This window comes from Taudactylus pleione, unplaced genomic scaffold (assembly GCF_031769625.1).
Source record: "Taudactylus pleione unplaced genomic scaffold, aTauple2 ptg001032l, whole genome shotgun sequence".
NCBI lineage: Eukaryota > Metazoa > Chordata > Amphibia > Anura > Myobatrachidae > Taudactylus > Taudactylus pleione.
Window position 1 is genome coordinate 8596585 of NW_028285433.1, and position 25536 is coordinate 8622120.

Here is a 25536-nt window from a genome sequence, read left to right on the forward strand (position 1 = left end):
GCGGCCTGCTGAGAAGTGTTATTCCGTAAAACTCGGATAAACTGAGATATTGGAAGGGACTCCTTGAGTCTGCTTGCATGATGACTCGATGTGTGGAGAAGTGTGTTGCGGTCTGTTGGTTTCCGGTACAGGGTAGAACTCAGACTGGTACCCTGACGTGTGATAGTCACATCCAAAAAATTTATACAATCCTTATTGATATCAGCAGTAAATCGAATGGGCCTATCTAATGCATTGAGAATCGAAACCATATCATAAAACTCTACATCTGTCCCGTGCCAAATAAGGAACAGATCGTCAATGTACCATTTATAACAAATCATTTTATGTCCAAATTTGCCCAAAATATTCCTCTGTTCATAAGCCTGCATGTACAGATTGGCATAGGATGGGGCCAAATTGGACCCCATCGCCGTACCAGATAATTGGATGTACTAATCACCCCCATAACAGAAATGGTTGCAACCTAGTACTAGCTCAATCAGTTCACATAAAAACTAATAGGCGGTCCAACATGTATGTCATTGTTAAGAGTGGTTCTCACGGCATCAATCCCTGCCTGATGGGGAATTACCATGTATAAGGACGATACGTCCATAGTAGCCAGCCACATGTCATCTGTAATATCATTCAGGACTAAAATTTTATCGAGAAAATCAGAAGTGTCACGTAAAAAGCTATCCATACACATCACATGTGGCTGAAGGAAACTATCTACAAAGACAGCCAAGGGTTGTAACACCGAACCCCTAGCCGAAATGATCGGACGTCCTGGGGGGTCGACCAGTGTCTTATGGATTTTAGGCATTAGTGACTACCTGGTCAACCTTGTTTTTAACCCCACACATTGGATTAGTGGTAACCTTTGCATACGTACATGTGTCATTCAACTGGCGACAGACCTTACGGTCGTATGCGTGCCAATCCTGTACCACCACAGCTCCACCCTTATCAGCCTGGCGTATTACCACTGTCTCATCAAGGATTAATCCAGTCAGAGCTTGTCTCTGGAGCTGGGTTAGGTTATCATAGGTTTTATAGATCTTAGCAGAGGACACATCATGTTCAACCAATCGCAAAAAAGTTTTTATACTGGCGTTATTTGACTGAGGGTCGAACACACTGGGGTTTCTAAACATGTTGGTAGTAGTCAAATCTTTTGAGGAAAAAATTTTTTTCTCGTAGGCACAATTTGCGCCCAAATTTATAATGATCAATTGACCAATTCAATCTATTGTGTTGCACTGTGGGGACAAAAGATAAACCAAGGGCTAGAACTTCAGTCTCTGCCCATGTTAAAGTTCTACTGGACAAATTATAAACAGGTTCTATTTCCGGGACCGTCCTTTCCCTTGCTTTCTTGGTTTTACCACCGCGTCTATTGGGTTATCTGGGGCTCGATGTAGGCCTATTCCCTGACCCCTGCCTAAAAAAGAAGAGGAACCACTCGGAGGCCATTGTCGAATAGGTTCACTCTCAGAATTGGATTGAGAGGAAGAAGAGTCAAAGTGAACAGGGGATCGGTATCTGGGAACACCAACCTGTCGGCGAGGGGCACTATCACCTCTTAACCACCGGTATACTTGGTTGTTGGTATAGTCGGCATTAACCGTCATCAGTTTTTTACGTTTAAATGTGAGATGTTTTTGTATTTGTATATTAGTGACAGTTTAACATTTTGGATACTTAACCCTCTAATGTGCACCTCGGTGCTTGCTTTTATATATCTGGTGTTTAATATGTTGGTTTATTTGTATGTTATGTGTGTTTCCATGTGATTATCCCTTTTTGCCTGTTGATCTAGCCACCTATAGTATTCGTCGTTGAATATAGTGATGTTTAATATTCATTAATGGTTTCATCTTTGACATCGATGGTTGTTGTTGCCACTATTTTAGCAGCTGGCCACTTGATTGGTCTGTGTAGCTCTGTCCCGGTAATTTAGTGTTGTTTGTCTCTTTTGTAGTAATTGTCCCAATGTGGTCTGTGCGGTGAACACTCTTGATTTACAGTTCTGTCTGATATGGGCTTGCTGCTGTGCCATGTCACTTAGTAATTATCTATGTGATCTATCTGTTTGATTGAGCTTATTTTTCCCGTGTAGTGCGTTTCTTATGTGGGGATTGTCCCTATGTTATCTATAGTTGTGACTATTTATGATAGGTCACGTAGTACAGTACCAGCTTATTGTTATGCAGTGTAACTTAGCAACCGCTTAGGCTAGCGGCTGGCGCTGACTGTCGCGTCACTTCCGGGGCTGGTGCGTTCCACTTGGTGGAGCGCATGTTATTTCCGGTCTTGATGCGATGCAGGCAAGAACTGTATTTGTTTGTTGATAAATAACATGCTAGCGGCTGATGCTGTACTAGCGGTATGGGTGTTTCGCACAATATAGTGTTGTAAGTATTCCCACACTTTCTGATGACGTGTATGTAATAGTAGTTCTCTTATGTTCACTCATTATGTTGATTGATAGGGTGGAGCTCACTAATTGATGTGGCTATATCAGCAGGCAGAGGGGATAGTGTTCTGTGTGTCTTGTTGGTGGTAGCTTTGTGGCGATTGTCTCTGTCTTGACAAAGGTCCTGGTAGGACCGAAACGTCGATTTCATCATGCAATATATGTGAGTTATTAAAGATTTCTTCTACTGAATGGTGAGTGCCTATTCTCTCTTTCTTATGCTTTGGACTTTGCCGTCTCTAAATAGAGCACCCCACATGGTGAACTGGATGCTATGAGTGCAGCTCATTGGGGTCACTCCAAATACACAACTAAGGGGCATATTCAATTGGGGGTGAGAATAGCAAAAAATCCCACACCCGCAGGGTTTTCCTGCAGGTGCGGGATATTTGCTATTCAATTAGGAGTTGGGTTTTTTATTTTTTGAGCGCTGGGAGGTTTTTTTTTTGCGCACCTCCAGAGCCCGATAAATTTTTCCTAAAATCCACAATTTTAGGAAAAAAGATCGGTGAATGCTCTGGGACCTCGACGGCACCCCTCCTAATGAGTAATTAAGCAATTGGAAGTTTCCAATTAGTCAGTAATACTCACCTTCCAAAGTGCTGTCTTCTGCATCCAGCGTCGGGACCCGGTCTCCTGTAGCCCCGGTAAGTATGTCCGTGTGTGTGAGTGTTTATGAGTCTGTGTGTCCCAGTGTAAGTATGTCCCCCCCCCCCCGTAATGGGCGCTGGGAGAACTGCATCTCCCAGCAGCTCTTGTGCCTCCTTGCAGCCCCTGGAGCCTCCCAGCAGCCCCCTCCCCAGTGAGAATATGGAGGGGAGGCCACCAGGAGCCACAGAGAACCCGGGCAGGTAAGTGTAATTTATTTATGTATTTTTAGCGGCGTGGGGTTTTCAGCTGTGAAAACCCAGAGTCACCTTTTTGTAAATTGGATACCGCGGGTATCGGGAGCACGCATACCCGCGGTAATCCAAAATTGGGCGCATGGTTTTTTCCTCGCTAAACCTCGCTCCCAATTGAATATGCCCCTAAGTGTATACAAATGTGTCCTTTTAAACCCTTCCTTTTTTGCTTCATTTGGGACAAGACGCTTGGCACGGCTAAGGCACTCCACTACAAGTAGTGATTGTATAAGTTCCACATTTTTTGCTGCAAAAGAATTTGTATAAAGAAGCAGATTAAAGTATGAATTTTAAATTAAATCACAAGACGTTGTTAAGTCACAGAGTCCCTGGGATGACAAATTTGGCCATCTGGCTAGATTTTAGGAAAGGTATATGTGGACACTTCTGTAATTCTACCAATGAAATACTTTCTACATTCCATGTTTGATAATAACTTTGGATACATTTGGAGCTAATGAAACTAGTCTGTCAAAATATGTCAAATAAGGATAATCTCCCCCAAGGAATCCATGTAAAAAATATCATGCTTCGTATGCATACATGCAAAACTATCATACCATGTTTAGAAGAATGAATGCTCATATTAAGTTCCAGAAGAGAGTTATAATGGTAGAAACCATTTCTAGAACTATTCTTGGACAAAGGACAAGAAAACGGTTATAAAACAGACTGGTATAACAGTCTGTGCATCCCATTCTTGGCCCACTTAAATGCCTGCTTTTGGACACCACAGTGAGATAGTTGATTATTGATTTAAAATTCATATTTTATTTTCAATGTCTTATTGTTTAAAGTTATGTTATTTTTTTATAATTCAGTTGCTATTTTTTATATTATACTATGAAGTTTTTAGTTTATGTTATTTTCATCTTCTGATACTAATTATTTGCATTAATTACATGTGAGTCCATTATAGAAGAACTTCACTCCTGGGGGTAAATTTACTAAGAATCGAGAATGGTGGAGTTTAATTTTTTTTTAAATCTCGATTTGTATCGCCGAATCTCGGGTGATTTTCCCATTTTCCATCTCTCAAATTTAATAATAAGAAGTGAGTTTAGCTGAAAGTGAGATGGCCGATGGTGAAGCAGATCGAGATATCTCCCCCGAGTTGCAAGTGAAGATGAGATTACTCACCTGAGATTGCAGTGTTTTCTCTCTGCAAATCTTTCCTGAGCAAGCAGCCGGCACATATCAGTGAGATATGTGTAAGCTGCTTGTGTGATAGACCTGTAAAAAATGGGTTAAATTCTTTAATAACGTAGGGTCCCCCCAAAAGTCTAACCAGCCCCGGACTTGTCAGCCTGTCCTCATACCTAAAATTATGGGGAAACATCATTTTTCCCTCCTATACTTAAAACCAGGAATGGCCCTGAAGCCTGGTGCTGGTTCCTAAATTACGGTGGAATCCTACTCATTTTGTTCCCCGTAATTTTAGGAACCAGGACCGGCTGACATGTCCGGGGCTGGTTACACTTTTGGGGGGGGACCCTACAAAATATTTTTTAAATAACCCTAATTTAATTATTTACAGACAGAAACATACACAAATCACACTGATCTATGTATGTTTCTGGCAGACTCGCAGCTCTGGAGGTGACTGTTTGCAAGCATCTCACCCGAGATTGTCATCTCAAGTCTTAGTAAATTTGTGAGCTGTATCCGTTAGGTGAAAAGTACATCCAAGTTTGCCCGATGGTGATAAGATTCGAGTTTTCTAGCTCACCAGAGTTTTGCGAGTGAGAAGAGAGAACTCTCTCTCTAACTCACCCGACTTTGCCTTTAGTAAATTTGTGAGTTGAAAAACATGCCTAAGCTCTCCTGAGATTGACATCTCGACCAGTATCGATTCTTAGTAAATTTACCCCCTGGACCGACGTGTGTATATATTTTACAATTTGTTCAATTTAAACACAGTAATTGTTAATGTCTGTCCACTTTTTGGGGTATTAACACTCCAGGACATGGATATTAAAATATAAATCATTCAGAAAAGAACATTTTCAACATATTCTTGGAATAACGAACATTTATTTTTGTTATAGCTCATGATATTATGTGAGTAAACTGAAGTTCCAGATTTGGTTTGAGATTTGCCATTTATTATGGTTTTAGACAGAGCAGGGGATAATATATTTGCATATTCAACCTCCACTTATCTGTCCTACCGGACTCCCACCTCTCTCTACTCCATTCTGTCCTCAATGCTGCTGCATGGCTCATCTTCCTCTCCAAACAGTTTCTGACTCCCCTATTCACCAGGCCCTACACTGGCTTCCCTTCCCATTCAAAATCCAATTCAAACTCACACTCACATATAAAGCCCTCACCCAATCTTCTCCCTCTTACAACTCCAACCTTATCTCCCCTCACTTCGCTCCGCCAATGACTGCCGTCTCTCCTCCCATTCATGTATACAAGACTTTACCTATGCTTCTCTCCACCACTAGAATCTTCTCCTTCAGACTTTCCACCTCTCTCCAAAGCTTCAAACAAGCTCTCAAAACCCACTTCTTTATTAAAGACTTCCAGCTCTCATCCTTACCAACCACTCAATGATCCTCGCACACTGTCTCTCTCCTCTGTGTCACACCTGTCTGTCATCCTTTCTGTATTCAACAATCAGGGGTAATCTAATATAACCGCTGTGTGTCACAGCATTGTTCTCGTCATCTTTAGATGGCGAGAGCGATGCGGTCCCCATTGATGGCAATGGGGTCCCGACGTTGCCCTTCTGGCCTCAGCGATGCCTTCCAGGCACTGCTGGGTCCCTGTGTCATGCACATGCACAGATGGAGCATCACCAGCAGCTGAACGGAGGACCTCGCAGACAAGGACGACTACGCTGGACGTCGCCAGAGGGGTAAGTATTGATAAATACTGGTGGCATTTACATTTGTATCACAATGATACTAAACGAAAAATGCTGCTGGTATTTACATTTGTTAATAAATGGGACCCATAGATGTAAGCTCTCACTAGCAGGGACCTTTTCCTTAATGTACTGTATGTTTAGTTTTCTCACTTATAATATCATCTTCTACCCATTGCCAACAGCAAGTTCAGCTGACATTGCTTTTGTGGGTATTATGACTGCATGTACAGCAATTTTATATAGATAGCATACTATGTTCTGCAATGTTTTGTACTATATTTTGTCCTTTTTTCTTATGTATGCACAGTTTCTGTTTATGTACACAGGCAACTTTTGGTGCCATTTAAATAAAGGATAATAATACTGTAATAGTGATAATAATAATAATAATAATAATAATAATAATAATAATAATAATAATAATAATAACAACACTAGGGAACACTGAAAAGTCACAAGTTTAGTATATCTGAACAGTATATTTTCAGCATGTGAACTAAATTAATGGAATTTATTGTGATTTTTTTTGTTCACTAGGTTTCACCGGAGTCTATTGAGGAAAATATCAAAGATGGAGTCATTTTCTCAAAGGTTCACATTTTAGCAACCAGACCAGGACTGTTTACTTGTATGGCAGACAACAAGCATAGTGGTAGTTTTGGCACAGCAAAAGCTGCAGCAACAATTAGCATATCAGGTATGTCCAAGAAAATCATTTGTACCTAAAGTGTAACGTTTAACACCGTGCACCCATGTTTAATACTTACCTCACCAGGGTCCCGCGTTGGTGCTGCAATTGCAGTGCGAATCACCAGGAAAATGGCATTATGGATACTTTCCTGGAGATTGGCGGATGTACAGTAGATGGTGTACCCGGTCCAAGACGTGGGCGTCATGTAACCATAGTCACCACACAGAGAAGGGGGTCCACACGGAGTAGTCTGCACACAGGCCCCTCCTCTCTTAAACCGCCCCTGTGTTAAATATGTATATTCTCATGAGTGCAAGAAAAAATATAATGTGGTAGATTTATGTTTTTTAATATATATTGTCACCATTATTATACTAATAAATAATTTTCTCCCATATTTTCTGTAGTGTAGTGAGTGCAGATGCTTTACATATCTTAGGACTCTATGTTGCAGCAATGTATATGAGTGATTCCCGGTTACCTTATGCTCTGCACTTGTTACGTAATGACTCTGCGATGCTTAAAAAGCCAGGAACATTCCTCTGCTTACAGTTTCGGTGAAAAGATGGTAGCACGTTGTCAGGGCCGAAGACAATAAATGGTCAGGTCTGTCCCCCTGAGTCCTCAGACAGTCAGGCCCACCAGGGAAATCCCTGGCGCCCTGCTGGACCAGTCTGACGCTGTATGCATGTATGGTAAATAATGGAAAAAAGAGTGGCTAAAAGCTCTAACAATAAAATAACGAGTCAGAGAGGCCTCTAAAATTGTTTGGTTGAAATTAAGTATTTATTCTTGTTACAAATATTTCTGCTTTTTTATGCAACCCCCATAAAACAAAAACAAAAAAACCCCTAAACTTAATTGTGTTCATATACACAGTAGGGAAAAGGTATTTTACATGCTGCAATATATGAGGGTATCTAATTTTTCTTCATGCATATAACAAGGAGTATGACCACAGCACACCCTCATACTGTTTTTTATGCTGCCGCTGTAATGATGCACTCTTTGACCTTTTGTGGGTATGCAGGTCTGACTAGAAGTAGACGTGATAGAAAGAATGGAAACATTACTTTAAAGTCTAGCCTGCTACCATATTAGCTAGTGGCAAAATGGAATCATTTACATGTTTCTTCAAAATTGCTCTGTGGTTTAGCCCCATTTATGTATTAACCTAATCATGAGAATGGGGCAATAGCAAGGCTGCCTTACTACAGTATTTGTGTTTCTTTTGTGCCTTAAAGCTTTATTATATTTATTTTATTACATATTGATGAAATTCAGCTACAAATATTCTGTTCCCTGTAAGGTGTAAAAGTATCCATATTGGTAATATAGGTGGACACCAGGATAGACTTCAAGTCATTTCTCAAGGGACAAAAATACTATATGGTTGGAAATACCACCCCATAAATCCTCTTCTTCTATACTGTATGTAACCTCATCCTGCAACATGATGCAAGTGGGTGCACAACTGGCGCAGTCCATGCTTTTACACTGTAGGACACATTTGTACACTTCCATAAATTACAGTAGCAGAGTGCTGCATGTGCTTTAGTTGTTTTCTAACTTATAAAACCTATTATTGTAGTTATTAATCAAATTTAAGCTGTTTAGTATCATAAACGTGTATATTACAAACTATGGGCCTGTTTCAGCAAGGAACGCAGTTGCTTATACGCAAGCAATCGGTCGATGTTTGTGCTCTGAGCATCTTTTACCTTCAAATGCATAATATTTAGCACAAGCAGCGTCTGCTGATTAAAATGCTATGCAGCATGCCTATGTTCTGGGTCGCTCACAGAATATAGGCATGCTGCATATCATTTTAATCAGCAGAAGCTGCTTGGGGTACCTATTATGCACTTGAAGGTAAAAAGTTGCACAAAAAGACGCTCTGCACTACCAAGTCATTCCACGGCATGTATGACTCCGCCATCGGACAATGCTGACCATTCTCAGTTTCATGACCCTGGTGTCTTCCAGCCTGGTGGCAGAGCCTCAGGTATTTCACAGCCCCCACAAGATCTCCATCCAGCACAGAAAACTCTGCCATGTTTTGTTTCTCTCTGTAACAGGAGAGAAGTGTATGCATATGCTTAACTCCCTTTTAGTGGTCACAGATTTGAGGTGTCAGTGATGGTTAAGTATGTTCAGATTCAAACTCGAATTGAAAAAGGTGTTCTATTTGAGATTTCTATTTGGGTCAGCTTAGTGTCTTTTGTGGCCGATTTGCATTATATTTCGTCCTCGATGACAAATTCGAATCCTTAGTAAATTTCCAGGTCCTATTGATGTCTGGCAAAAGGCTGCCGAGTTGGATCAATGATCTGTTTGTCCGAAAACATGTTATTGTCCGAGTTTCAGGTGTTCTCGACCAATTTTTTCCTTTAGAATGGAACAAACTCGGCTGATTTTAGCATTTAGTAAATTGCGAATATGCATTTAACGTGCGATTTAGCCGCAATCGAATTCATTCGAGCTTAGTAAATTTACCCCTAAATTGCAGTTTTAGAAAAGATAGCAACATTGTCAAACTAACATGAAATATCCTTTTCTTCTTCCCCTAATGGTATTTCTCTGGACCGGATGATAACTGTTTCCTGTAGAATGGAGGTAAGGCATTTTTTCTGTATTAATGTTTTAAAGCTGCTTTACAGTATTTCCTTTGAAATTAATGAATAACAAGTTAAACACTTGAATTATGTAATAAACAGCTTGCTAGCCCATACAATCATTTGACACCAGTTGTACTGTGGGGTTCGGTATGATTTACCGCCGGCCACATGGCCGACAGCGGCAGCCCGACATGAGTGAAAATCCCGACTGCACTAAGGTAAATATAAACTAACCTAACCTGCCCCCTTACCCTCCCTTAAGGGTACCTAAAACTAACCTCCCCCCAGTGCCTAACCCTAATCCCCCCTCTAAGTGCCTAAACCTAACCCCCCTTCCCCGCTGCCTAAACCTAAGTCTCCTGGTGGGGGTGCCTAACCCTAACCTCCCCCCAAGAGGTGCCAAACCCTAACCCCCCCTTCCCCTAGCCTAACCCTAACCTCCCGGGGGGGTGTCTAACCCTAAGTCCCCCACGCGAGCCCCCTAACCTAACCCTCCCCCCCGCATGGCTGTCCGCGCCTGGCACCTGGCTTACCTTCGATTGGTAAGCCGGGTGTCAGGCTCCCGGCGTAGGTAAAATGACAGGCGTCGGGATTTCAACGCCTGTCATTTAGCCCTTGCCGGGATTAGACAGTCGGGAAGGCAGCAGTCGGGATTCCGTCCGTTGGCTGCCCAACTGCTTCCCGTACTGTGGGCCTGATTCAGACCCTCTCGCAAGCGCTATGCGCTCGCAAGCGGGTCGATGGTGGCCCAGTGCGCACGCGCGGTGTGCGCAAGCCCCGGAGCGAGCGCAAAAAGCACTCGCTCCGGCGCTCGTATCCAAAAGGGGCAGCTGTCAATGTTGATTGACAGCTGCCCCGTTTGGAAGGCGGGGAAGGGGGGTAGCTGAGCAAACGGAGGCGTTCCTGCAGGAATGCCTCCGTTTCTGGGCGGCCCTACTGACATCACTAGTGATATCAGTAGGTGGACTTCCTGCTCTAATAGTGCAGGAAGTCCACTGCGGCGTGCGGCAACGAGACCCTACCGCAAGGGTCTCGTCGCAAGCCCGAGGGTCGCGATGGTCTTGACAATCGCGACCATCATCATGGCCGCTCGCATAAGCTGTGGGTGGTAACCCATAGCTATGCGAGCGGCCAAGAGGCCGCAAAAAAAAATAAAAAACACACACCCTGATTCAGAGCGAACGCTCGCTTTTTGCGAGCGGCTCTGAATCAGGCCCTGCGTTATGTAATATTTTCCATTACTAACTACCTAATTCTACAAACAGCAGAAGTGAGGATTTAGTGGGTCATTAATTGAATGATGTTTCTATGTCTCCACTTGCCCAATAAAATACAATTAATCCCCAACCTTAACTGAAATGTATTTATTTAAAAAAATACTTGGCCAGTTGATTGCTGTCTGAGATATTGCACATTTTCTTGTAATTGATAACTCTAGAAAATTATTTCATGGAAATTCCAGAGAAAGAAAATTATGAATAAATTAATTATAATTAAATAACAATTTACAGGATAAAGAAAAAAGTAAAACAGTGTCACAAATACACTGAAGTGCCAAAAGTCATGGGATAGGTGCCTAGTATCGTGTAGGAGCCCCTTTAGCTCAGTGAAGTGCAGCAACTTCACGTTGCATTGATTCCACTAGTGGATGGAAGACCTCTAGAGAGATGTTGTCTCATGTCATCTGGATAGCTTCCCACAGCCCCCTAACATTTGTAAGTGCAGGATTTTGAAGGCGAATGGACCTCTCCACCACGTCTCATAAATGCTTGATTGAGTTCATGTCAGGCGAACGTGATGGCCACACCATCGTCGGAACTCTCTAGAATGCTCCACGAACCAATTCTGGACAACTTGGGACTTATGACATGGTGCATTATTCTCCTGAAATATTCTATCATTGTTGGGGTACAGAAGTCCATGAAGGACTGCAAATGGTCATCAAGCAATGCAACATAGCAGTTACTGACATGTTCAGGCAGACCAGTGGAATCAATCCATGTCACGTGAACACACCTCACACCATTATCAGAGTCCAATTAGCAATGTCACAAGCCCAGGTGAGGCACTTTGTCCAGTGTCGTAGTGTAACAGGGGCATTCTGGTGGGTCTTCTGCTAAAAAAACACTGCACCAACCTGCTGGATATGTGTCTGGCTCCCAGTGCTGCCATCAGGGGGGGACTGCCAGGCCCGGCTGGCTGTGGTGCTGCACCGGCAGCCATAGAGTAGTGATAGTGCCTGCTGCATTAATTTATAATTACAAATACAGTGCCGGCCGCGAGAGCTTTGATTGGCTCGAGCCAGGTGCCATCCAATCAAAGCTCCCAGTCCGGCAGCCAATCAGGAGCGGACGCTCCTGATTGGCTGCCGGTCTGCGAGCTTGGATTGACTCGGGTCCTGCGCCTGGTGAAATGCCGGTGGGTGCAGCAATCATTCTGAAATGCCATCAGCGCTGATCCAGGCTGCCAACTGAAGAAGCTGAAACCAGGTACTACATAGTGCCTGACCATGCCCTGTGCTCCCCCTCCTGTTCCAGCTAGCCCTCCCTACCCTGTCATCCCCTCTCTGCCCTGAGCCTCCACAGCTAGTCCAGCCAGCCTTCCCGGCCACGCACCACTCCCCAGTCCAGACAGCCCTCCCTGCACTGTGCATCTGCCCCCTAGTCCAGCCAGCCATCCCTGTCTGACCCCCCTCCAAGTCCAGCCAGCCCTCCCTACCCTGTCCCCCCTCTCTGCCATGAGTCTCCCCCGTAGTCCAGCCAGCCTTCCCTGTTCCCTCCCAGTCCAGCCAAACTTCCCTGACTTGAGCGTCCCCGCCTGACTCGGATCCCCGTTCGGGGCCGAACGGCGGCCTCCTGATGTCGGATACGTCAGGGCTCCTCTAGTGTAGGGCAGACCGCTGTGATAGCGGTCTGCTCTTCACAGACACAAACACACAGCCGCCAGCGACAGCTGTGTGTTTGTAATAGCAGCCAATGAGAGTCAGGCAGACTCTCATTGGCTGCTGCACTGAGGGAGCCGGTTGGAGCTCACTCATGAGCTCCATCTTATGGCTCCCTCCACGTTTTTTTTTTTTTTATATGTGTGTTTTTAAGGGGACGCTACTGGGGGCATGCTACTATTGTGGGCCTGCTAATGGGGGCACTACTACTGGGGGCCTGGTAATGGGGGCACTACTATCGGGGGCCTGCTAATGGGGGCACTGCTACTGGGGGCCATACTACTACTGGGGGCATGCTACTGGGGGCACTACTACTGGGGGCATACTACTGGATGGCATACTACTGGGGGTATGCTAATAGGGGCACTGCTACTGGGGGACACACTACTACTGGGGGCACTGCTACTGGGGGGCATACTACTGGGGGGCATGCTACTGGGGGCACTGCTACTGGGGGCATGCTACTGGGGGCATGCTAATGGGGGCACTGCTACTGGGGGGCATACTACTACTGGGGGCAAGCTAATGGGGGCACTACTACTGGGTGCCTGTTATGGGGGGCATACTACTGGGGGGCATGCTAATGGGGGCAATACTACTACTGGGGGCCGGCTAATGGGGGCACTACTACTGGGGGCCTGCTAATGGGGACACTACTACTGGGGGGCACACTACTACTGGGGGCATACTACTGTAGGCACTGCTACTGGGGGCATGCTAATGGGGGCACTACTACTGGGGGCTGGGGGGCATACTACTACTGGGGGCACTGCATAGGGGGCCCTACTACTAAGGGGACTGCATAGGGGCACCACTACTGAGGGCATTGTGTAAGGGACACCACTGCTGGGGGCATTGTATAAGTGGCACTACTACTGTGGGCATTGTATAAGGCGCATTACTACTGTGGGCTTTGTGTATAAGGGTCACTACTGTGGGCTTTGTGTATAAGGGTCACTACTGTGGGCATTGTGTAAAAGGGTCACTACTGTGGGCATTGTGTAAAAGGGGCAGTAGTGCCGTAACATAGTGTGTCGTAACATAAATAAGAGACACTACTTTATGGTGTAATGTGAATCAGGGGCACTATGGGCCTGATTCAGAGCCGCTCGTAAGCGGCCGCTCGTTCGCTCCGAGCAATGTTTGCACATCTGCGCATGTGCATGGGTCGTAATGCGCATGCGCAAACCAGTCAGTGCGGTCGGAAATCGAGCGCTCGCAAAATAGCGAGTACCTGCTAATTTGAGTGACAGGATGAGGCATTTGTGGGTGGTAACAGGGGAAGGTGCTTGAAAACGGGGAATGGAGATCCGAACGTAGGCATGCCAAACGGTCAAAATGAGCGTTTTAAGGGTGTGCATAATTAACAAAGCAGCGTCACCGGCCACGTCACTTGGTTGTCTCTTAGCGTGAACTGTTCGCATGATTGCGGTAGGAAAATCCAACCACAAGCACTGCGAGCAGTTCAGACGCCTTTCGATGTACTCGATTAATCTAATAAATAGCGGAGATGACGTAGGATGCGAGCGGCCAGGGGGCGTCTTTACAAAATAGCGAGCGTATGTTTCGTTCGCTCGCTCACACATAGAGGCGTCAACAGACCACAAAGAGTGAGCTCTCAATTTAAATAGCCGGCCCCTTTTTCTGAACGAGCGAGCGCAAATAGCGTCCGGCTCTGAATAGGCCCTATGTGCGGTGTAATGTGAATAAGAGTGTGCACTGTGACTCCTTGGGCCGTAGCCCACTTTGTAAACAAGTACTGTGATTCTGCTGGCCTTACGCCACTGGGTGGGTGCACTACTTTTCATTTCTGCCACTGCTGTGTGGCAATGTGTCATAGATGTACTTTATACTGTGGTGTCTGTGTCGTTGTGCCGCTGCTCTGTCGCTTAGTAACCAGTCAGCTCACTGCAACCTTTGGCCAATAATGGTGAAAACTATAATTTAAACTGTAAGGTGGTCTAAATTGACTGTAAATGACTGGAAATGAAGGTTATTGAGGTTATTATTGAAGGAAAAAAAGCCCAATTTATGTGATTTTAGCTTTTTTTTGTAAATTTTTGTAAAAAAATCCAAATCCAAAGCCAGTCACCGCAGTTTGGCAAATCCAAATCCAAAGCTGGACGACGAATTAGAATCAAATCCAAATCCAGCAAAAATGGTTCGGCGCACATCCCTAATTACAACTGGTGCAAGTCTGGGCATTTCCAAAGACATCACAGTACGGCATGACTTTTGGCACTTCGGTGTATATTGTCATTTTAATTTAGTTTTAAAATACATTTTCCAGCTTTTACCTGCATCATGTACAAAGAAACTGATGTTTGCTTCTATTTTCTAAAGTGCACTAAAATTAACTCAGCTCATGTGATCATTGAAAGCCAGCGTAATGACAGCTAGCATAGTGATGCTACTGCCAGTACAACTTCCATTAATGCTCACTAATATATATAGCTGCCCAGAAGATGTCTTACTATGGGGGAAATGTACTAAGCCTTGGACAGTGATTAAAGTGAAAGTGATTACTCCTAAGGGGCCTATTCATCATCATTTGTCACAAAAGCCGGTGAAAAAGCAAATTTTCACCTGCATATGTGACAATTAAGTATTCGGGCCATTCATTAAGAAGGTGAAGCAGGAGATATCACAGATATCTCCTACTTACTTTCCGTTTACGGAATGGTCCGCTGTCCCCATACCCTAGTATTGGGACAGAATTCATCAAGCTCCAAAAATATTATATTTTCGGGAGCTTGACTGCGGGGGCATTCGCCATCTTCAGATGGCGAATACCCCCGCTTGGGGTTCGCAACCCGCACTTCCCTATGGAAAGTAGGTCTTGGTTGCGAGAAGGGATCCTTTCGGATTCCTCCGCCCCTGTCCGGCTCCTTCCGCCAGACGTCGGGGCTCTTGTGCGCATGCGTGACCTGTAGGTCGCGCATGCGCACCGCCGTCACTGCTCCGACAGGAGCAGTGAAAAGATTCACTGCTCTGAAAAGGAGTAGTGAAGCCGCTCGCGGGGGCAGCTGATTTCACGCCAGCTGCCACCGCGCCGGAGCAATGCTGAATTGCTCTGGTGGCCGCGGCGAATTAGAATGTTAATTATTGGGGTCCGTTCGGACCCCGATAATTAACATCATGACTAGGCCCCTAAGTGTCTTTTTTTTAAAGCACAGCCTGTTAAGCTATAGTTAGGAGTTGATTGGCTGGTACTTTTTCCTTCTCCACTTTATCTCTCTCCAAGGCTTAGCACATCTACCCACCTGTATGCTGACATTTCAAAAGGAGACTGTGGAAGGAGCCATACTGCTGTAACGCACAGCAAATGTAACCTTTGTCTAATGATATGCTGTATTTTAAGATATCATTTAAATGTGCAATAATGTAGGTGACAGGTCATCTTTCTAACTCTGTTATCAGGTTTTACAAAGGAGATACAGGCTACTGCAGCACCTATAAAGGGGATACATGCAATGCTATGCTCACAAAGGATTCATTGGTTTTCTTTAATACATCTAATGCTGAACCAGAAGAGAGCCAGGAGATGCTCGCTCAGACAGCCTGGAATGAACTAAAAACAGTCAGCCCTCTTTGTCGACCTGCGGCTGAAACTCTGATGTGTAACTTATTTTTCCGGGAGTGCAACCCAACAGGAGATGGCCCAGTTCCAAAGCCAATATGCAGGTACTACTGTATGCACGAGAAGAGGTGTTATTTGGAGTTAATTTTATATATAGACAGTACATTATTATTATCCTTTAATACTTTACCATTTATATTTATGTAAACCATTCATACAACATATTTATAACATGCATTAAGGGAATAATCAGAGAAACACACAGGGCCTGATTCAGACCCAGTCGCAAGCGCTGAGCGCTCGCAACCGCGTCGATGGTGGCCCACAGCGCATGCGCTCGATGGAGCCAGCTCCGTCGTGCGCATGCGCGAGACACGGCTAGCGACGGGCAATCCATCGCTCCGGGTTTCGCAACAAAGGGGGCGAGCTGTCGATGTTGAGTGACAGCTCGCCCCCTTTGGTGGGCGGGCCGGGGGGGTGGCTGCCCAAATGGAGGCATTCCCATAAGAACGCCTGTCGTTTGGGGGCAGCCCCACTGACTCACGAGTGATGTGAGTGGAGAGATTGCGGCTCTGTTAGAGCTGAAATCTCTCTGGGGCTTGCGGACACGAGACCCTACCTCAAGGGTCTTGTCGCAAGCCCGATATTCGCGATGGTCTTGACCATCGTTACTATCATCATGGCCGCTCACTGTAGCTCTGGGTGCGAGCGGCCAGGAGGCCGTTCTAAAAAAACAAAACCCGGCCCTGATTCAGAGCGAGCGCTCTGTCAGAGCGACCGGGTCTGAATCAGGCCCAGAGTGTATACAAAAGGCCAGACACGAGAGGCCAGACACGAGAGGCCAGGCAGAAATAACATATATAATTACGAGGCTGTAGTTACCTATTTTTAAGACTGCAAAATTACGTGAAAGTGTCATCACCTGACAAAATACACAGTAATAGAGTACATTTTGGAGTATCATTAGTTATGTATCTGCATACTGAAGAGTTCACTTTAGATGATGTTATTATTATTATTATTATTATTATTATTATTATTATTATATTTTGTCTATCAGATGCCCCAAGTTGGAGATAGATATGAAAACAAATAGTGAAATACAGAAAACAGCATAAATACAATGCACATGAGTGAACCATTGCATTGCAGTAAAACCACAGACATGTAGTGACAATTAAAGAGGCAATGGTAGCATACCTACCAACTTTTTTCCAAATGCTGATCGGGATTTCTGCGAACAGAAGGGGGCTTCACTGGAAAACTCATGCCCGCAAACCACTCCCCTGTTTTTGTCACTCTGGGGGCACGCCCAACTCTCCGGAAGCTAGTGGCATGCCCCAAGTCCAACTCTGCACTCAATAGACACCACACATGTGCATGGCATCTATTCACTTCTGCCCTGCTAAGGAGAGCTGCCGGAGAAAGGGGGTTTCCCTACCTCACCCTTCACTACCACGGGACACTGCCGCCCGCGGGTGGGACAGTGCTCGATAAGTGGGTCTGTCCCGCAAAAACTCTTGGGTGTTGGGAAGTATGTGGTAGGACAACTAGCTGTTTCTTGTATAAGCAGGCAGTTGTGAATTGCAGGTGGAAGGCACTGGGGGTAAATATAGTGATAGGTAAGAACAAGACGTATCAGGGCCATAATGTTCCACAGAAAGAATATATTTTGCACTGGCTCTTCAGAAATTCTGCAGCTGCTCTACACAATTAAAAGAGTCCAACCATCAAAAAAAAAACCTGTGTTTTAAACAGTGCTGAATTATTACTAACATTAAAAAGAACATCAAACTGGCATATATTATAGCCAGGAAAGTAATTCCTTTTCAAGGTTGAAAAAATTAAGATCTTCATCTGATCCTTCACTGTGTTAAATGTTATATAGATAGTTAGTCAGATTTTAGGGCCCTATTTATCAATATTATTTTCACTAATAAAAGGTGAAAAAGGGTGTTTCACACCCTTTTCTCATTATTTTATTATCACATAATTGTATTAAAGGGCTTTTGGAGCAGTTTTCATGAAAAACTACTCTAAGCCTTTCAATTAACATATTTTTAGTAATCAGATCGCATTTGTGATCTGCTCAGAATTACTAAAAATAAACTGTCAAAAAATACTGGTGAAAATGCCCTGTGATAATAACGCCATCTTCAGTGAGAAGTGTGTGAAGTGGATTCACAGGGACAGTGGGCCTAATTTAGACCCGCTCGAGAGCGCTGAGCGCTCACAAGCAGGTCGATGTTGGCCCAGTGCACATGCACACGAGGGAGCCGGCTCCGTCGTGCGCATGCGCGAGACCCGGATAGCGACGGCCAAGCCGGCACTATGGGTCTCGCTACAATGGGGGCGTGCTGTCGATGGTGAGTGACAGCATGCCACGTTTGGTGGGCGTGCCGGGGGCGTTGCTGCCCAGACGGAGGTGTTCCCATGGGAACGCCGTCCGTCTGGGGCCGGCCCCACTGACATCACAAGTGATGACAGTGGGAGTGCTCTCGGCTCTGATAGAGCCAAAAGCACTCCAGGGCTTGCGGCAATGAGATTCTACCACAAGGGTCTTGTCGAAAGCCCGATCTTTTTGGCCGATCGCTATAGATGTGGGTGGTTACCCACAGTTATGGGAGCGGCCGGGAGGACGGCCCTGATTCAGAGCGAGTGCTCTGTCAGAGCGTCCGGCTCTGAATCAGGGCAAGAGCTTTATCACAAGCTCTGTCCCTTTATGTAATATTTGATATATTCTTGTGATGTATTCAAATATCGCATTGCGACATTGGGCAAATTTATCACAGCCAATCCGCATCTGAGATAAGGATTGTGATAAATATGACCCTCAGGGGTCTAGTCATGATGTTAATTATCGGACCCCGATATTTAACATACTAACGTACCTCAGATGCTGGAGCAATTCATCATTGCTCCGGCGAAGAGACAGCTGATTCAAAAATCATCTGTCCTTGTGGACGGCTTCACTGCTCCTTTCAGAGCAGTGACACTAGTGCGCATTTGTGACCTACAGGTCACGCATGTGCAGAAGAGCCCTGACGTCCGGCGGAAGGAGCCGAACAGGGGCGGAGGGATCCGAAAGGATTCCTCTTCATAACACGAGACTTCTTCCAATAGGGAAGAAGCGGGTTGCGAGCGGGAGCAAACGTCACCTGAAGATGGCGAATGCTCTTACACGCTTGATGAATTCTGTCCCCATACTGGTGTATATCACCATTACTTGTTTTGCGAATAAGGCATATTTTCAGACAAAAACTATGTGAAAAAGATGCTCAGTGCAAGCCGAGTTGCACTGGACCAGGCTGCTTACTTGCGCCAGGCGTCTTGTGCTGCATGGTGTATTGAGGCTAGGTCAGTGGTTCCCAAACTTTTTTGAATTTCGGCACCCTATAGTATCAGCATTGTTTTCACGGCAATCCTAAGTTTGTTTGTTATTGAAAAAATCGGAAAAAAATGTAGTAAGGTAGTAAAGTGAAGTAAATTGTGCCATCCTTAGGGTCAGTTATGTGGTGGTGGACAGGTTTGTGCATCTGTTTGCCCACATATTTACATTACATTGACCATAAATAATTTGATTTGGTGCTGGACCACCAACCTGAGGCACCCCTGCAAGTGTCCCAAGGCACCCCAGGGTGCCACGGCGCACAGTTTGGGAACCACTGGGCTAGGTGTATAAGGGCACATCTGTAGGTGTTGTGTACTACCCTCCCTAGACTACCCCAATTTCCTACAGCTCAACTAAACAAAACTAATAAATAAGCTGTAATACAGTGCACCAGAAACTGAAAAGTTAGTGACATTAAAATGTAAATTATCTTATTATTCATTTTGGGAACAAGATGAACAAATTATTTTGTAATACAGAATAAAGCTGAAGAAAATGAAACTCCTATAGCAGCATACAGTATGTGCCTAGCCTTAGTTAAATATTAAACTTACATCATGTTAGCATTCTGATATAACTATCATTAAAATATTTTCAATGTTAAAGTTGCAGTGAACTATTTCCCAATCTCTCTGAGAATCCTCTCTTTTCATTTGTTTTGCCGCCTCTTTTCATATTATTAAAACAGATATTTAAAATATAAGGTGTAGCCAAAATGAGAAGCCTTAGAATTAATATGGTGGTGAGTACAGTTGTCTGATGTTGACAGCTGCTGTTTGACCTTTATGAAATTAGGTGTTGATGTCAGTCCATTGTACGATGGGCTGGCTTCCCTGAGCCATTCACCTGGCTGGTAGATGAGACACAAGTGGTTTACATACTGTAGCAAAATCATCTGGCTCAATATACTTGGTTTAACTTGCGGTATTATTAATTATTTGCAAATGCTCAGATGGAAACAGAGTATGTTTGAATCTAATGTGTATTATTGGAGGTCATTAGCTACCAAAGGGTAAATGTCAATAACCCACAGAATTTGCTTGACAATTAGCATTTGCTTTGAAAGGCATAGGCAGGGGTGTATCTAGGGATACAAGCAACCCCTGGCAATGAAATGTACTGGCGCCCCCCTACACCCCTTATGCAGTGCCCCCAGTAGTAATCCCCCATTAGCAATCCCCCCTATGCTGCATTGCCCCCAGTAGTAGTCCTCCCTATACAGTGCCCCCAGTAGTAGCCCCCCTATACAGTGCCCCCAGTAGTAATCCCTATGCTGCATTGCCCACAGTAGTAGTCCCCCTATACAGTGTCCCCAGTAATAGTACCCAGTAGTAGTCCCCCCTATACAGTGCCCCCAGTAGAAGTCCCCCCTATACATTGCCTCCAGTAGTAGCCCCCACTATACAGTGCCCCCAGTAGTAGTCCCCTATACAGTGCCCCCAGTTGTAGATCCCCCTATACAGTGCCCCCAGTAGTGGCCACCCCCCCTAAATTGCCCCCAGTAGTGGCCACCCCTATACAGTGCTCCCAGTAGTGGCCACCCCCATAAATTGCCCCCAGTAGCGGCCACCCCAATACAGTAGCAGGCACCCCCCTCATAAAGTGCCCCCAGTAGCAGAGACCCTCTATTTCAGTGCCCGCTCCCGTGCCAGGCTTACACACACACACAAAGAACAAAAAAATATTCAACTTACCTGATCCCCGCTCCTGACGCGACCGCCGCTGTCAGAGTCCCGGCCTGCTCTTCTCCTGCATGGGAGAGACGTCATGACGTATGACGTCTCTCCCATCACATGCTGTGGGGGAGCCGGAACACGGAGCTCATGAGTGAGCTCCAGCCGGCTCCCTCCGCGGATGACGCAGCAGCTAATGAGAGTCAGGCAGACTCTCATTAGCTGGCTGCTAGTACAAACACACAGCCGCGGCTGGCGGCTGTGTGTTTGTAAACTGTGTAGGGTAGACCGCTCTCACTGCGGTCTGCCCTACACTTGTGGGGCCCGGGGGACTTGTCCACCCCTTGGCTACTGGTGGCACTGCCGGGTGGCGCCCCCCCTTTGGTCGGCGCCCCTGGCGAGTGCCATCCTGGCCAATGGGTAGATACGCCCCTGGGCATAGGGGTCTATTTACTAAGCAGTGTTAGGAGACAGAGTGAAAAGTGATAAGGTGCCAGCCAATCAGCTCCTAACTGCCATCTCACAGATTGTGTTTGAAAAATTACAGTTGGGAGCTGATTGGCTGGCACCTTATCACTTTTCACACTGCTTAGTAAATAGACCCCTTAGTACTGTACTTGCTGGTAAAAATGAAGACAAATACTGTATCTGATTGGTTAATTTTGTTTATTTGCACATTTCAACTGAAATTTGTTTAAAATATTCACTGTGTTTAATTGATTTAATCTAGCTATTTATAGGCTAAAATACAGTATGTGACTACCTTCAATAAACATGTTTTGCAAGCACTCCTTTTTATTGATCTGCATTTGTTTTTATTATCTTTTTGTTCAGTTGCATATTCTCCTATGCAACCTACTGTACAAACTTGTTGTAGAATTCCAGGAGACACTGCATACCGAAGTGATGAACATTATATCCCCATATAGTGAAGGAATTGTCTCCTCTGTAGCAGGGGGTGTGGTATCTAAGGGGCCTAAAGGTGAGTGATTGCACTCACCTTCTCAGCATGCGCAAAGGCCAGTCTTTTTTTCTGAGCATGCGTGGGTGCCTTGGAAGGAAGCTGTGACATTGCTGGATCCTCATATTTTTCTATGGGATTTTCAGTACTTGTTCCTGCATACCATATTACATGCATCACTGCGCTGCATAGACTTGACTGACCGTCTTAATGATTCAAGATGATCAATAATATAATTTGAGACCTGGATCTTTAGACTTTACTATAACAAAAGCTAAAACAGGATGTAGTTTGTTCATCAAGTGACAGTGACCTGGGGAATAGCTATAGGCAACTAAATAGACTAAATTAATGTATTTCAGGACCAGCATCCAATAAACTTGCTGGATGAGGAGCTTTCTGCACTGCCATCATCCATTAGTAAGAGCCGGCAGTCTTTAGGACCTGCCACGGCTCTGTCAGGAGGCCTGACCTCCTAGATGCACTACTGCACATGCACATCTTCTCCACGCATCTTTCTCCTTGACATCCATGTTAAACAGATATGTCCTGAGTCTCTCCCCAGCACTACAGCCATAGTAGGCCCCACAGCTTAGTGCCACACACCATTAGGGTGTATGCTCCAATTCCACCTGGCGCACTAACATACCCAGCATACCCAGTTGCTCCAGGCTACATACAATACCTCGTTATATTGTACCTGCTTTATCCCTGTGTCTACAGTCACCTGCATTTTTGCCAGGATAACAAAAAAACAACAACTGGTTCAGCTGTTTCATGTGTAGACTAACCACCACCAGGGCCGTAACTAGGGTAGTGCCACCTGTGCCATGGCACAGGGCACTGTTCGGGCCTGTCAATTTTCGGTTTATTATCATTCTCACTTGTAGCTTCCTCTTATTTTATCTCCATCTCCTGGCCTCCTCTATCTCTTCCCTGGCCCTTCCCCATGAGGCCATGGCCCTTTTTTGGGACTGTTATCTCCCTATTTAAAAAATAAGGGGGCACCAGTGCTCTTTCTGACACAGGGCACTAAAAAGTCTAGTTACGGCACTGACCACCACCAGCGCCTTTGCTGCACACTTTACCAATCCAGAACGCAACATCAGTACTCCCAGGGCTCATCGTACTGTTAAGAGCCCCAACTCTGCTAATAGTCTGCTAGTAGGTTATGGACCTAATGTCCTAACTCTGATCACTCTGGTAATAAAACTAAATTCACAGATAACTAATGCTTAAGGGGGCTATGTATCAATATTTCACAGAAATCTCTGTCAAAGTGCTAATTAGCGCTGCAGATCGCAGTCCTCATTATTATGAAAGGGGACTACGATCTGACTCCTTTGTACTAAATTCCAAAAAGCAAAGCTTATTGTGTCTTGTCATTTAAATCCTTGAACGGATTGTTTTGGACTCTTCTTCTGCATTATCCCTGTATGATCCATTGTGGAAAATATGTGACTTCTCTGTGTATGACCTTTGGCTAGACCCTGACTCTCCTCTACATTATCCTTGTGGCTTATTCATGAACTTTAGTGTGCCAGTCACCAGTTTGCTGACTAATTAGTTCACAGCATCAAAGTGTAGGTAAACCTTTATATCATGATCATAATTATAGGTGAGTTACTAGTTTTCCATAAAAAAAGACAAAATGTGATGTCAAAATGCAGACAAAAAGTTATAATTGCAGAAATATTCAAAATGTTAGTACAACACTCTTATTGACCAATCAGATTTTTATCATCTGATACAATTGATGGGAACTGAAGTCAAAATAAATATTTTAATTAATAACTTTTCAAATGCAGCAGAATTGACATGCTGCTTGTGTTTGAGGGTGGTTGCATACAGTGTCACAGAAAACAGGAGTTGTCGGACTCATTTTTTGGGCGTGTCGTGTCCTCGGATGCAGCTTCACTGTCTTCGGCAGTGTGGTGTTGCCAGACATCCTGACTACCCTGAAGGATACTCGGATGTCCAATGGTCACGCATTTGATCCGATGCTGTGTTCTTGGATGCAGCATTGGATCAGAGAGGCCGACAGTGTGCGTCTTTTTACCTTTTTACTGCAGCTTTTGCATATTGTAGCTCTGCCGCTGCGTACAAAGATGCAGGGACTGTGCTACACCATCCATCTCTGAAACACGTTCACAGGAAATAGCACCTGCCTGGCTAAATGCATTGAAAAATGTCTACGTTCAAATACTGGGACCCATTTAAAGTAGAGATGTACGGTTCGGTTTGCCTGAAAACTGAACACACCCGAACTTTGGGGTTCCAAGTTGCACCGAGTCCTGGCACGGATTACTTTTGGGGCTCCGAGTAGAACCAAGTCCCAGCTCGGGTCTGCTGTAAGTTCTGAACTCGTGTTTAAAAACAGAATCTTGATTTTGGATTGCATGTAAACATGTCCAAATGACATCATTTTAGCTGTTTTTATCAATTTTAAAGGAATCCAAAACCGAATCCGAATCAAAACACTTAAGGGTGGTTTTACCAAAGCCATAACTTGTGAGGGGGGTTTTGCCAAACCCAAAACACGGGGATTTGCTCACATCTCTAGTTTAAAGCTGATCCCCATGCACTGAAGAAGAGAAATAGTGCAGCCATGCAAACAAATATATTTTTTTATTAATCAGACTATAGACATTAAAATAAAATATGCTTGGAGTTATCCTTTAATAGCCCCTTCATTCTGTCTAAATAAATCCTACACCCATTTTTTTTAAGATATAGATATGTCAACGGCTGAATATAAATCATTAGCTGGCAAACAATCAACTAATTTGATTTCTTGCCAACAATACAATTGCAGGGCTTTGCTTTGAAGCAGAGACAGGTGCACAGTAGGGTCACTTTAATAAGTACAAGTATAATACTTCTTTAGACTTAAGAGCCTGCTTCGTGCTAGATAAATCTTGGCTTTACAGCCTTACTTGGCAGGGAAAACACATTCAGACAGAAAAAGTCAAAGCAGTGTAGATCAAATCTATCATATAATCCATACAAACTGTGACAGAATCAATATTTCTTGTCAGGGAATATTTCTAAGTGGAATTCTTGATGATTGTTCCTGACTTCTGGAGCTTGCAGTATACTGTAGTTGGCACTGTGGACATTTGCGCAGTGTATTCTGTATGTGGAGTTCAGGCAGTCACCTGCAGTTGGAGTATTACATTGCTTAGTAAGGAAGCTGGCACGGTATACCTTGTACATTAATAATATCAGCAAATCTTTATGTAAGTTTATTCTTGCTGTCAGTACGATAAGCCCAGTTTGCTGCTGCCACTCTGGCTCAGTTTTCCAGGGTGTGACAAATGTGAACCTTGGGTGTGAATTATGTATGAGTAAGTTTGCTCTGCACAAGATTAACAAGTTGTAGTTGCTTCCTAAACTTTATCACACCGGTAATGGGAACTACCTTGGGATCATTATTAGAG

The 25536-nt window shown here is 44.6% G+C and overlaps 1 protein-coding gene across 1 annotated transcript in view; it reads left to right on the forward strand.

The window, feature by feature from the left end:
* The window catches only part of MUSK (muscle associated receptor tyrosine kinase), a 208099-nt gene that overhangs the window by 105943 nt on the left and 76620 nt on the right, over window positions 1–25536 (forward strand). Inside the window, exons 7-8 of the mRNA XM_088461250.1 lie at window positions 6779–6955; window positions 15919–16175. Coding sequence (XP_088317376.1) covers window positions 6779–6955; window positions 15919–16175 — 434 coding nt within the window. The remainder of the gene's footprint in view (window positions 1–6778; window positions 6956–15918; window positions 16176–25536) is intronic.